We start from the raw sequence: 12876 nt of genomic DNA, 5'->3' as shown, positions 1-12876 counted from the left end.
TGTCCATCTCCACATAGAGGAAATAACCGTGTTACCGTGTTAGACCACACACCCACCCACACATAGGTTGGCTGAAGCATTGCACCAACCCAACTGCAAGAGCAAATATAAGAGAAGGAGCAACACTAAGGTGCACTGTGGCCGTGGTTAAAGTTGACATAGAATGTGTTAATACTTAGAATACAGATATGCAGATGTCACTTATCCGGGCCACTTTCAGCAAGGCAGTGAAGGCAAATAACGGCACAATTCTGACTTATTTTTCTTCTTCACATTGCACTTTAGTTGATTTGAGTGTGCTCAACCATAAATGTAACTGCATCGGAGGTGAAGGCCATAGAGACCACAGATGAACTGATTTTATAACTAATCGAACATAGGAACAGGAGTAGGCCATTCAGCCCCTCAAGCATGTTCCGCCATTCTGTTAGATCATGGCTGATCTGTAGCTCATTTCCAATTAATGAAAGATTGTGATCTCCTTTGATATTTTAATATTCCGGAGTGTTTTAAACTAGGTTGTGTTATAAACTGCTGTGATACGAGAGCTTTGTGATTATTATTGTTACAAATTCTACATATCCCCAATCACACTCTCATATTACTAGGTGGCAGAGAACCTTATCCAGAGAGATGGAGACTTCTTGATCCGTGACTCTTTCTCCAGCCCTGGAAACTTTGTGCTGACTTGCCAGTGGAAAAACATTCCTCACCATTTTAAAATCAAGAAAGTGATCGTCAGACTGAACGAAGGCTACTCCCGAGTGCAATATCAGTTTGAGCGAGAAAGCTTTGACAGTGTCCCAGCACTGGTGCGTAGCTACGTGGGGAATCGCAAAGCACTAACGGAGCACACCGGAGCAATCATTTTTCAGCCTATAAACCGGACTCTTCCACTAAGATGCATTGAGGAGAAATATGGAATGTCTGCTTGTGTCAAACAGCATCAGCAGGTCTATTCATCAGATGGAAAGCTGGACCTAGCGAAGAGACTGAGCTTGAATATGTCGAATGGGCCCTCCCAGGAACGCAGTTTAGCAACGGGAAGTCTTTTAAGGTAGGTTTCTCATAAGGAAGGAAATAGTTCATCAGCACAACAGATCACAGACAACGTTCCATTTTAAAGGTACTTTTTTGACAAAAGCTTGCTGTACAGAAAAAAAAAAACTGGTGTGTCTGTAGCTTTAAAATAAAAGCCCTGTCTCATTCGCGTATTTACAGCCTCACAGCTGTTGTGGGTGGGAACAGGTAAACTCAAACCACTATTAATACACTTTTTGATAGGTGCAGCAAAATGTGTTCTACTTTTTCCAGTATTTGCAAGATTAGAGTACTTACTATATGCTCTTTATTATTGGGTATCAGATTGTGACTGTGCTCTGACCCTTTAAAGCTGCCTTCTCATGTACTTGTTGTTAATTCGTCTTTGCCCTATAAACGGCTCCAAAACCTGGCTGACGTAATGGACTCTATCCAGTTAAAAGGAAGCCACACATTGTTAATTATTGATTCTGAGCTTTTTTCCAGCTTTGCTGCTTATCTGTGCGACCTTTAACCTTTAAAGATTAATGATCTCGTAGCAGTTCCAAGTGAGGTTATGCGGCAGGTTAAATTGATTTTGTTTTTCTATAGCCATGTTTATTTTCCATGTAATTTAAAATCCTTCCTCTGAATTCCTCAAGCCCCATCACCACCACTCAGTGGATTTATGTTTTTATACTCAGTTTAAATGATTCGACTGCTTGCATGTAACATGATGGCTGGACAAGAGCTATTTTACCCAGGTTTTAAAGCACTTCTAAGGCAAAGGCCATTGAGTGTTTGAATCTTTCTTTATTACTGTTACTGTAGAAATAAAGACAAGAGTGGCAGCCAACCTGCAAGTCTCGACTATGTTCCAGATAAACGACGACCTCTGAAATCACATCAGTCTGAAAGTTACCTTCCTCTGGGTGAGTTTTGCATTAGTCATAGCTTCAGTTGGCACATCTACGTAAGATATATCGAACTCTTCAAAGGGTTTATTAAAGAGAGGAATCCAGCTTAGATTTACGCTCAAACTTTATTGTAGAGCACTTACTAAATTTCTTGCTGGAAACTTGAATGTAGGAATTTTAGAATTTAAAAAACAGTAGAAAAAAATTTGTGATTTGCCTTTTGAAACTCCACACTCCCACCAAATAAAAAACCCTAAGAATCTTATTGTTCTGAGTTTCATATTACATCTCCAATAACTCATCAATCCACGATTGACCTAAATACTTAATACTCAACAAATTATTTAACTGAAGTTTTTTATTTAATGATATCCTCTATGACTTACGTGACTGGCTTTATTCACAGGGTCAAAAGCTCAGCATCAGCAGCTACCACAGCAACATCAAAAACCATGCATGGAAGGAAATGCTCACACCAAATCAACAGTGTTCAGGACCGGCAGCGAGCCTGCACTTAGCCCAACGATTGTCCGAAGGCTCACTTTGGAAACACAGGCTGGTGAAGCACTTAGAGGTTCTGACAGCCAACTCTGCCCTAAGCCACCACCAAAACCCAGCAAAGTACCCTCTATGAGAATGCCAAACTCGCCTTTATTAGCGAATGACCCCGAGAGAGACAACTGCTTTGAACTAATGCCTAATACTCCCATAGATGGGCCAAAGACAGAACAGAACGGTTATGTAGAAAGACTAAGAACTGAAGAGCCAGTAAAACCCCTCTTTCAAAAATCGGAATCTATGCTCAGCATGTCTGAGGGAAGCTCGTTCCAGTCCACGATTCCTGTTGCAGATGAAAACTGGAAGGAAGAGAAGGAAGCCATTGTGTTCCTTAAACCAGTGTTTGAAACCGTTTCCTGTTTTAAACCCAATGACTTTAACTCAAAGATGCTTCCTCCTGACAACAAGCCCCTGGAAACATCAGTGATCAAGCACGTCAAAGGACTGTTTGCCAACGTTGACCCCAAAACTATTGCAAAACACATCCTTAAAGTGGACAGCCAGGTAAGAACTGTTTTTGAGTGAATAATGCATTCAACGAATGACCAACTTGCATTTTTTTGTACAAACCAATTGCGTGATTATATTCAGAATAACGTAAAAAAATGTAAATTCAGCAATTTCCGCGCAACATATAACAAATTGTATTTATATTGCGCCTTTCACATTGGGAGGACGTCCCAAGGCACTGGACAGTCGAGAGTTTGCACCCATGAAGTCCCCGTGAAATGACTCTTGGATCCTGTAGCGCAGTATTAAGTGGGCTCACCTCGCAGGCGACAGGACAACACAGACAAGAACGATCGTGTCCTCATGCAACATTTGCTACTACGGGCACCGACAAGTAACTGGGAAAAAGAATGCTGCCTGTTTTTCACTCCCTAAACAGCAGCGTTCAGACCTCAATTGTAAAACCTCAACCACTGTTCTGGCTGAGATCAATTAACAGCACAGAACAGGATTTGAACCTGCGACCTTCCAGTCTAATTTAGTACTAAGCCAGACGGGGCCTTTACCCAGTTGGCCATCAAGTAAAGCTAATTAATTAATGTTTGAATGTGAAGGAACTGAAATGTTTTTAATAAACCAAAAAATGTCCTGGCTGCTCATAATAAATTGGGACTTTTGATCTTTCCAGGTTGCTAGGATACTTGACGTTTCTGAAGAAATGGAGGCAAAGATGGGAGTGAGCTCAGGTCTGGAACTTATTACACTGTCTCATGGGCATCAACTGCGTCTGGATCTAATAGAAAGGTAAACAGTATGATTGCACTGTTTATACAGTAAACTATAGCAGCACTCAAAGGCTGCACCGAAAAGATGTACCAACACAGAAAACAGATTCTAGTGTGCCCAATTTCTAAAAAGTCCAAAATTATCGTGAGCAGTGTATTAAAGTTAGTCAAAATACTTCTGGCTCTACACTGAGGCCGGTGAATTTTAGCCTCTCAGACCTAGGTGAAACCATTATACGGCTCAGAGGTTCATCAGTCATCAGACCAGACTGTCAATAGGAACTTGTGCAAAGTGAGGGGCGATACAGAGATGCTGCAGATGTGGACAAGGTTGAGCCAGTTATTAGCAAGGGTGAGCGCTGCCTCTTTTACTGGGTCAAGTTAGCGGTGTCCAGTTAGTGTCAAATTAAAACTGTAACTGAGGTGCAAGAAGCTAACATTTAAAAGGATGATGGTAAGGTGTAAACCTATGTTTTAAATCAAAGGCTGATTATGTTTCAGGAATGGCCATATGTGATACGCCATTCAGTCAAAGGGCTTGCAAAACTCACGGGGAAAATAAATTAACTTCCTGCATTTTCTCAGGCACAATACAATGGCTATTGGGATTGCAGTGGATATCCTTGGCTGCACAGGAAGTTTAGAAGAAAGAGCTGAAGTGTTAAACAAGTTCATCCAACTCGCACTGGAACTGAAAAATTCCATGGGAGATCTGTACGCTTTCTCGGCTGTAATGAAAGCCTTAGACATGCCACAGGTAATTTTACTTTACTTTTATAATATACAGTAAAACTCTCAAAAGTCTCATCTTTATAAATCGTATAATCGCCTAAGTTGTACATTCAGAATTAATCCTATTAGTTTATTGAAATTAGTTAAAATGCTTCTTCCTCTACACTGAACCCAGTCAATGTTACCTTTCATATCTAGGAGAAAACATTACATGGCTCAGACCAACCATCAATAGGAAATTTGTAAATCACATGAATACATCATTGAAACTAGCCACAGCAGTAGAGTGAACCAGTAATGTGTTGTCATTTGCAGTGTTAGTAATCGGAGCCTTTGTATTCAGTATAATCATGGTTTCTCATAGGAAAACAAGTATTTCCTGTGATTTCCTCTGTTGCTTGCAGTCTATTACAACTGTAGGGTGATTTTTAGATGCAAGGATTATTAATTATATGATGTCTGCTAAGCAAAGTGACCTTAGGAAACAAATATTTAAGAGCAGGAACAATAAGTTTAATCTTTATCAATAAGTGCTCCTATCCCTAGGCTGAGTATTATTGTCGTGGGATCCACTCTTCATTGCCTAACTTCACTTCTCATTGCCCACCAGGTTGCACGTTTAGAACAAACCTGGATCGCACTGAGGCACAAATACACCCAAAATGCTATCCTCTATGAGAAGACTCTTAAACCATTCATAAAAGCTCTAAATGAGGGAAAAGGTGGGTATTTTGCAACATTTAATTTGTGATGGCTCATAATGAAACTGGTTTGGGCAGCACTGACTCGTGTCTTTGTATGAACAGAATGTGCTCAGGTTCAATTTCTGCCCTTAGATTAGTTCAATGAAAGTTTCACCTTGCCAATCCCCTCCCCCCCCCCATAATTTTATCACACATTCCATAGTCAGGCTTGTAAAATTAATGTTAATTTTGCTCAAAATAAGTATCAGCACTTCACAATTTTCCAATAAATGAAAAATGACTCAATGGTCGCATGAGTTACTGAATAAAAGGATGTGAGGAAAACATGCAAGCTTTTTAAATGCTTAGTTTGTGATATGTAGGATATTGCAGTTGATATTTCAAGACTTGACACTTCTCTTTATGCTTCTAGAGGAAATTCCACTCAGCAACACAACAGTACCACTTATCTTGCCCCTAATCACACTGATAGAGCGTCCATCTGTCACCTTTGAAGGTACTGAATTGTGGGAAAATAATGATGAGAGCTGTGAAATAATGCTCAAACATCTGGAGAATGCCCGCTCCATCACACAGAATGCTGCTACACACAAAGCCAACACAGAAAAGATTCTGGAAGGTAAGCATCCTAGTATAATAACCATACTTACATTTCGGTATAAGGCCTTTTCACGTCGGGAGGACATGCCAAAGCATTTCACAGGACATACTGTAAAGTGCACTGACTTTTTTGGGATGAATAAAATGAGAAAAATGTTCAGTGAAGGTGTAAAGGACAACCAAGACAACTACCATTTGGCATCAAGTGGTGTATCATAGCTGTGTTTCCTGATCAAAACCACATTGCCGAAATCTGCAACTCGCACAGGCGTGAACTATTGATGTACGCTTTCATCACTTTCATCCACTCTTTCTCCTCCTCCCTGCGAGCCACTGTTCAGCACCAGTTATTAAACCATTCCATATCACAGTGAAGCTGTGCAACAACTTCTAGTTTGAAACCACTCTTGCAGATTGGTTTACAGCCAGAACAGAATGTTAAGATCTTGAAATAAAATGGTATTTCACATGGAAGGCTGGGGCGGTGGGGGTGAGGTTTATTTATCTACTCCATTCACTCTTGTTTTTTTAACCTTAGATTTCCAGTCAGATGAAGAAATGCTCGAGACGTTTAAGACTGAATTTGCAATGAGACTGTTGTGGGGAAGCAAAGGAGCACAAGTCAACCAAACGGAACGATATGAAAAATTTATAATGATCTTAACAGCTTTATCGCGGAAACTTGAGCCACCGATCCGTCATTGAGCACAGTAGAAACAACCGAAAGGCCAACAGACGTGAAAATATTATGTCAGAACATAACATGTGATAAAGATTTCCTAATACACTTCCTCATTATTGCAATAGCACCACTGTTTCCAAGTATCAGTGTTTTAACTACTACTCCATCTACCATTGCATTTCAGCACCGACTTCTTGCATATGTTTTAACATTCCTATTGAGTTCTCACTATCTGCAAACTAGAATTCTGAAATGCGTTGTTACTGTCCTCTTGTGTGACATTTTATAATATGTTGTGATCTTTGAGGCAATTCAACAAGGTGTTGTGAAGCTGAGGTGTTAGCATGTATTCGGTCTCGTTGGGGAATACTTTATAGCTGTGCTCAGATCCTAGTTTAACCAGAAGGTGTTAGATGTCCCAGTGGATATAAATTGATTGGTGAAATTTGTATCAATGTTGGATGCTGTAAATATTAACAGTAAAATTTGGTGTGACTTTGGCCAGAAAGCTTCATTCACTTAATATATTTTCTTACTGTAAAATCAAGAACATGTAAATACAATTCTGTAAAAAAAAAATGACATATTTTATGCAGTAGTGTCCAGATGTTGTATTAATGTGATCTAATAAAATCACAGGACTCGGTTTGTGTTGTGCTTACCCAGGTTTTATTCCTTTACAATCACTGTGAATCTCTCATAAATAAAGCTGCCCCTACCTACTCGGTTCTGGTCATTACTCTTGATCACCTCGTCTCTCTCTGTCAAACTTTTGTTCTTTGAAAAAAAAATGAAATTCAGTAATTATCCCATGCCTCCTGAATTATTTGCTTTTCAACAAGTATTTAGCCAAATTTTGTTTAACCCTCAATTCAAATTTTAAATTCACTGGGTACTTAAGATTAGTCAGGGTAGAGGACTCATGACAGTAGTGTGGTGCACAATGTACATTTACTGGAGTGCTGATGCAGGAATTTTCCAGTTGCTTTTGGGAGAAATATGGAGAATCAATGTACTTAATTTCCCACTTCATACCACATCCTCCTTCCCAAACAATAGTGCTATGGCAAAATGCACACTAATGAGGAACTAGATCCCCCCCCCAGTTAATTAAAGGTGCAAAGGTATACATCCTGGAGCTCCACTTAAGATAATTTCAATCCAGATACATAACTATTTTTAGATATTTGTCAAATCAATGACAAGTCCCTAAGCATCAGAACATCAGCAATTTGCCTATGCTAAAAGGAATCTGGGAAGCAGTCAGAGCCAAGTTTTACACAGAGAAGATATGCCATGGAAACCAATCCAGCCTTACAAGTCTCATCAAAGGTGTGTCCATTTCCTCCATTCTTGAGGTCAGCTCTAAGATGAATTGATTGAACACTTCAGAATTTGAGTAGTGCCTTCAAACCTTGTGTGGCTCACATTTCCACTTTATTTTTTGACACTGACTGTTTTTGCTTTTAAGTTCCAAGTAAACCACAAAAACCTTCTGCCACACACAAAGAAGTGCATTCACCTGCATCTCTGCAAAGTGATTAAAAAACAAAGTTAAATGTTTAATAGAAGTTTTTTTTAAAAACGTAAATCATTAAGAACTATCATTCAGCAGTTTGGAGCTCACTTACTTACGCAAACTTTTGTTTAAACATGTGGTCCAACCAATAGTGTCGACTGGTTCACATTTCCTCTGACTAGCAGTCCGCCCACACTTATCCAAGGCTAACTGAACCTTTTCCATCTCTGCATTAATTCCTTGTACCGGGCCCGACAAAAAAATACCACCCTCTCTCAGCTTTGGACCGTCCAGAGGACAGAGCTAAAATTCCTTTCGGGATAGTGCTCAAGGTCTGCAGATGGAGCAGCACTACATTATTTTGCAGTACTGCTGGCAAAGATGAGGTAGGTATGACTGGCACCCCATGTAAGACAAATACAGGCCATGTCTCACCACAGCGATTCACCCATTATACCAACTACAAACCTATCTCTTGCCAGCAATTCACTGATTTCACATAATTGTTATGCTCCCATGTAATGTATTTAAGTCCCATCAAAAAACTGTTTATACTGGGAAAGTTTTCCGTTATACAGTACTTACTGTAACAGGATCCTTCAGGCAATTAGTTTACATAACTGAAAAATAGCATGTACACTTGTGGTAATAAATAAAGATGTCAAAGTGACCTAACCCAGTGAAAAATCAACAAGAGTGCACATATTTATAAAAGTGGCACATGGGTCATTAATTTACTGCACACTATAAGAAAATGCTCCTTCGTGTTATGTTACACATTTCAGAGAACAGGCACCCATAGAAATTAATCAGTGGAGAAAAGACTTGAGCTTTCAAATACAAAGGCTTTGAATTGGCAGTCCAAAACACTGCTCCCTACGTGGCAAGCTTCAGATCTGGGTCATACGACCAGGGCCAGATGCCAAAGGGAATCATCAGGCCTGGAGTTTTCACAGGGCCAGAGAGAAAACAGGAACCCAAGGCACCCCAGTGCACTCATTCACTACACACCGAAATCAAGAGGGTGAAGAATGATATGTGTGTGTGAGATAGAAAAGGACACACACACACACAAATAAGGTAATCCTCTCCACCACCCCATTGGCATTGCATTATTTATATTACAAAACAGACGAACATTGCGCTAAATACAGTCTAGGTTTTATCATAGGCATTAGATGTGCTAAAAAATATAAACGCAGTTTGAAGTTTGTTCACTGTCTCCATCATGTGGCCAGAATTTGTTTCATAGAATCCATATGTGTTCAGGCAAGTTATTCGGTACCGTTCCAAAACCACCAGGAGCAAGGAGTGAATCAAACAGCAGATACAGTATAGAGGGTGATAGCTCATCAATGCACGAGTCCTCTGCCACAAGGCGCTATCAATGTTTATGAGATACGCCGGAAGAAACGCCGTCCTACCTTTACATGGACCATTCCTTCTTAAAATATATTCACAGACACGGGCAGAGTTCTCTGGCAGAATTCAACGTCAATTATTGGTTGCGGCTTGAATATGTTGTGTTCTTCATATGGAACTTGCACCCCTGGCTTTTCACAAGATTGCACTCAAGGTTACATACATAGAAATCTATAGCGGAGAAAGAGGCCATTTGGCCCATCAAACCTGCACCGACTCAGAGAATTTTGCTTCAATCCCACGACCCTGCTTTATCCCTAGACCCCTTCAAGCTCCTCTTCCACCTGCCTATCTGGTTCTCTCTTGAGAACTACTATGAAAACCACCTCCACTATCCCACTTCAGGATTTAATTGCTGCAGTGACTGATCAAAGAACTCTACAACCTTTTGGCATTTGTTTGAAATTTTAAACTATCGAGGTAGAATTACAGTATTTATGCTGGTCTGGAAATACCCTCTACGACTGAGTAGGCAAACTCAGCAGAGTAAAGAAATCCCACCAAACCAGAAGATAAGCTGCTTGCCTATCATTAAAATCTTACTGAATATTCAGCATCCTACATTGGTGAGTTCTAAATGCTAAAGATTGCAAGCGATTGGTTTCATTTTTATTCTTGGTTGCTCAGATTTAGTTCACTAGAGTAACTCTATACTTAGCATTAGGAAGACTAGATTTTTAAAAAAAAATTGACGACCATCAAGTCATTTTTAAATAAAATTCCTTATGTGGCCCTATAGTTTGGAGAAATAGGCTAGGAACATGTACTTGCAGCAAGAAGCAGTGGATAGTAATCAGGAGTTGGAATCTTGGCTAATATTTCTCTCTCAAGCCGAGGCATGCAGAGGTGAAATGGAACAACCCAACACTACCTCGACTAAACTCATTATAAACCACAAACTAAACCTGGGAACTCCCTTAGTTTACAGGTATCAGTGACAACCCAAGCTGCAATTTCCAAATGAATCATTTAACCTTAAGAAATTATTTTGCTGGAAGCCTGATATTGAAAGTCGATAAGCACAGTATTTGAATCCCATAACGTAAAACCGCCATAAGTATTTGAATTATTTGTAGCTGTCCGATTAAAACTAAACGTTTGTTATTTTACTTGCTGACATAAATAGATCTAAGTATATCAAATAACATCAGCAGATTAATACAAGGGAAGCAATGAAGGAGGATGGAGGAAGGAGTATTTTATCTTCAAAATAGGAAATAAGAGTTGTACAGGCGAGGGGTATAGGAATATAAACTCCAGCAGAGCAATTGGACCCAATGGCCTGTTTCTGTGCCTTACCCCACTATGTGGGAGTTTCCCAACATTCACTTTCTGACCATAACTATCAAGACTTTTCATTTAGGTTACGTACTGGAGAGAGGCCAACACCATAGTATCATACCCATCTTAAGTCATTGCCTTCAGCAGAGTAAAGTCAGTTTGGGGTGGGTTAAGAATAGCCTAATAATAAGCAGCTCCCAGAGAGAAATCCAGTTTAATTACTGTACATTACATTCAGGACTAGACATCAAGAGCACTTCAGCCAAATAGATTTTTGTTCCACTTTAGTGGTGTGATTAGGTGGTAGGACAATTAGATTTGCAAATAAAAGAATCCATGAAAGATTGCAATAAAGATCCTAAGAAACCAGATCTGTCACTTCAATTAATAGCAGGGTAAAGTAACTTGTTAAGCCTCCATAAATTAGTTGACTCAAGCCTGGACATACTTCATTTTAGTAAGAGTACTGGGTGAAAAAGCACATTGCACAAAGTACTATGACAGAACATGTATTCAAAATTCAAAGTATGCTTCATCTCTGCTTAGACAGATTAAGGACCCAAGAATATTATCTGATATTCATCACACAGCCGAGTAAAAATAATTGTTTTGAATACAAAATTGATTTGATCTGTGATTTTGTTGGTGCTGCATGCTAGTGATGAACAATCTTACTTGCCCTAAAATCATGCATGCATAATTGCCTATTGCTATAACAAGAATATTTTACAGAAAGAAGAATTCAACTTGTACAGTTTTACTTATCCTGGTTGCCGAGAATACTGGATACATGATTTGATTCACTGTAATCATCTCAAGCTTTTTGATTTCTCAAAAACTTCCTCAGATGTCGGTAAGATTCACAAAAGGCTAGACACCAGACTTCTTGGGGACTACGAAATGCTGAACAAAGTCCACTCCTTCTTTGCAGTTTGATCAGAAGTTGTTCAAATAAAAGCAAGGTCAGCCTACTGTGATTATGTTATCATGGTTCCCAATTCACAATCAATTTTATGTAGCACCACCCAGCTGAGAACAGCACACTGAGGGATTTTACAGTCTATGTGGCTTTGTGCCTCACCCCACAGGCCATTTATTGACAGCTGAGGAGGGAACCCAAATTTTTAATTTGAATACTGTTTTTTTTCTTAATGGCATGCTCTTGGCGATGTTTAATCTCCATAATAACAAGGCTGGATTTAGCGCTTTATCGAGTCACCAAAATGTCCCGAGTGTTTCACAGGATCTCACTGTATGTGTAATGACCATTTTTAGCTAAAAGTGGCAGCACATCTGTATCCGGTAATGTCCCACAAACCATTGTGAAATGAACAACAACAAAGTGGATTTAAATAGCGCCCTCCACACCGGACGGTGTCTCAAGAGTGTTTCACAATAATGGATCCCGGGGCCGAGCCAAGGAGGAAGAAGGTGACCCAAAGGCGCTGTCGAAGAGAAAGGTCTTTAGCCGAGTTTAACCAATTTTAGGGAGGATCACTGGCTGGGACACTAGAAAAAACTCCTTCTTTGAATAGTGCCACTGGATCTTTAACAACCAACTCAACAGGCAGATGGAACCTTGGCTTAACATCCCATACCAAGATCAACAACTCTAACAATGCAATGCACCTCCTGCAATGCATTCTTCTCACAAAATATCTGTAATTCTATTAAATAACCCTATTGTATGAACACAACATATTGCTCTTGATTAGGAAGAGAATCAGTTTTGGACTGGTGCTACTATTACAATTACCATAGAATACATCTTATGGATGCCAAAATCCAAATGATTTCTTATTTTGCATGACAATATGACTATAACAAAACATTTTCATTGATCAAATAAATAATTGATTCAAATGATTTAAAATAAGAGGCAGCATAACTAGTTCATGATCGAGTACAGACTCTCAGCTAGAAAAGCTGCCAAAGTATTCTGTCTTCACTGAGAATAGATCTTGTAAAAATAGGAAAGAAAAATATAAAAATAGACAAACATTTTTGTAACACAAGTCTGGAGAAACAGCTGGCAAAATTGTCTTTATAGTAATACTTCTATTTATGGTGGCTGAAAGATTCAAAAATGCAACCACTCCCAGTTTAAAAGACTTCAACATGTGTCAATTGAACTTGTTCCAAATAATATAACTTTGATTCCCTGACTAACCAATGGCCTGTTTTGTCAGTATTAGCAAACAAAGTT

The 12876-nt window shown here is 39.4% G+C and overlaps 1 protein-coding gene across 4 annotated transcripts in view; it reads left to right on the top strand.

Moving 5' to 3' along the window:
• Positions 1-7194, top strand: part of bcar3 (BCAR3 adaptor protein, NSP family member) — a 49798-nt gene extending 42604 nt beyond the window's left edge. For all 4 annotated transcript variants that reach the window (XM_007887135.2, XM_007887134.2, XM_042335408.1 and 1 more), the window contains 8 exons: positions 609-1057; positions 1852-1952; positions 2344-2999; positions 3634-3749; positions 4316-4487; positions 5073-5184; positions 5579-5785; positions 6305-7194. In XM_007887135.2, coding sequence (XP_007885326.1) covers positions 609-1057; positions 1852-1952; positions 2344-2999; positions 3634-3749; positions 4316-4487; positions 5073-5184; positions 5579-5785; positions 6305-6471 — 1980 coding nt within the window. In that variant the 3' untranslated portion in view covers positions 6472-7194. The remainder of the gene's footprint in view (positions 1-608; positions 1058-1851; positions 1953-2343; positions 3000-3633; positions 3750-4315; positions 4488-5072; positions 5185-5578; positions 5786-6304) is intronic.
• The last annotated feature ends 5682 nt before the right edge of the window (positions 7195-12876 follow it).

The sequence above is a fragment of the Callorhinchus milii genome, unplaced genomic scaffold, assembly GCF_018977255.1.
Source record: "Callorhinchus milii isolate IMCB2004 unplaced genomic scaffold, IMCB_Cmil_1.0 Scaffold5, whole genome shotgun sequence".
In the NCBI taxonomy this organism is placed as follows: domain Eukaryota; kingdom Metazoa; phylum Chordata; class Chondrichthyes; order Chimaeriformes; family Callorhinchidae; genus Callorhinchus; species Callorhinchus milii.
Note: the sequence above shows the minus strand (reverse complement) of the source record. Positions and strands in the feature narration are given on the sequence as shown.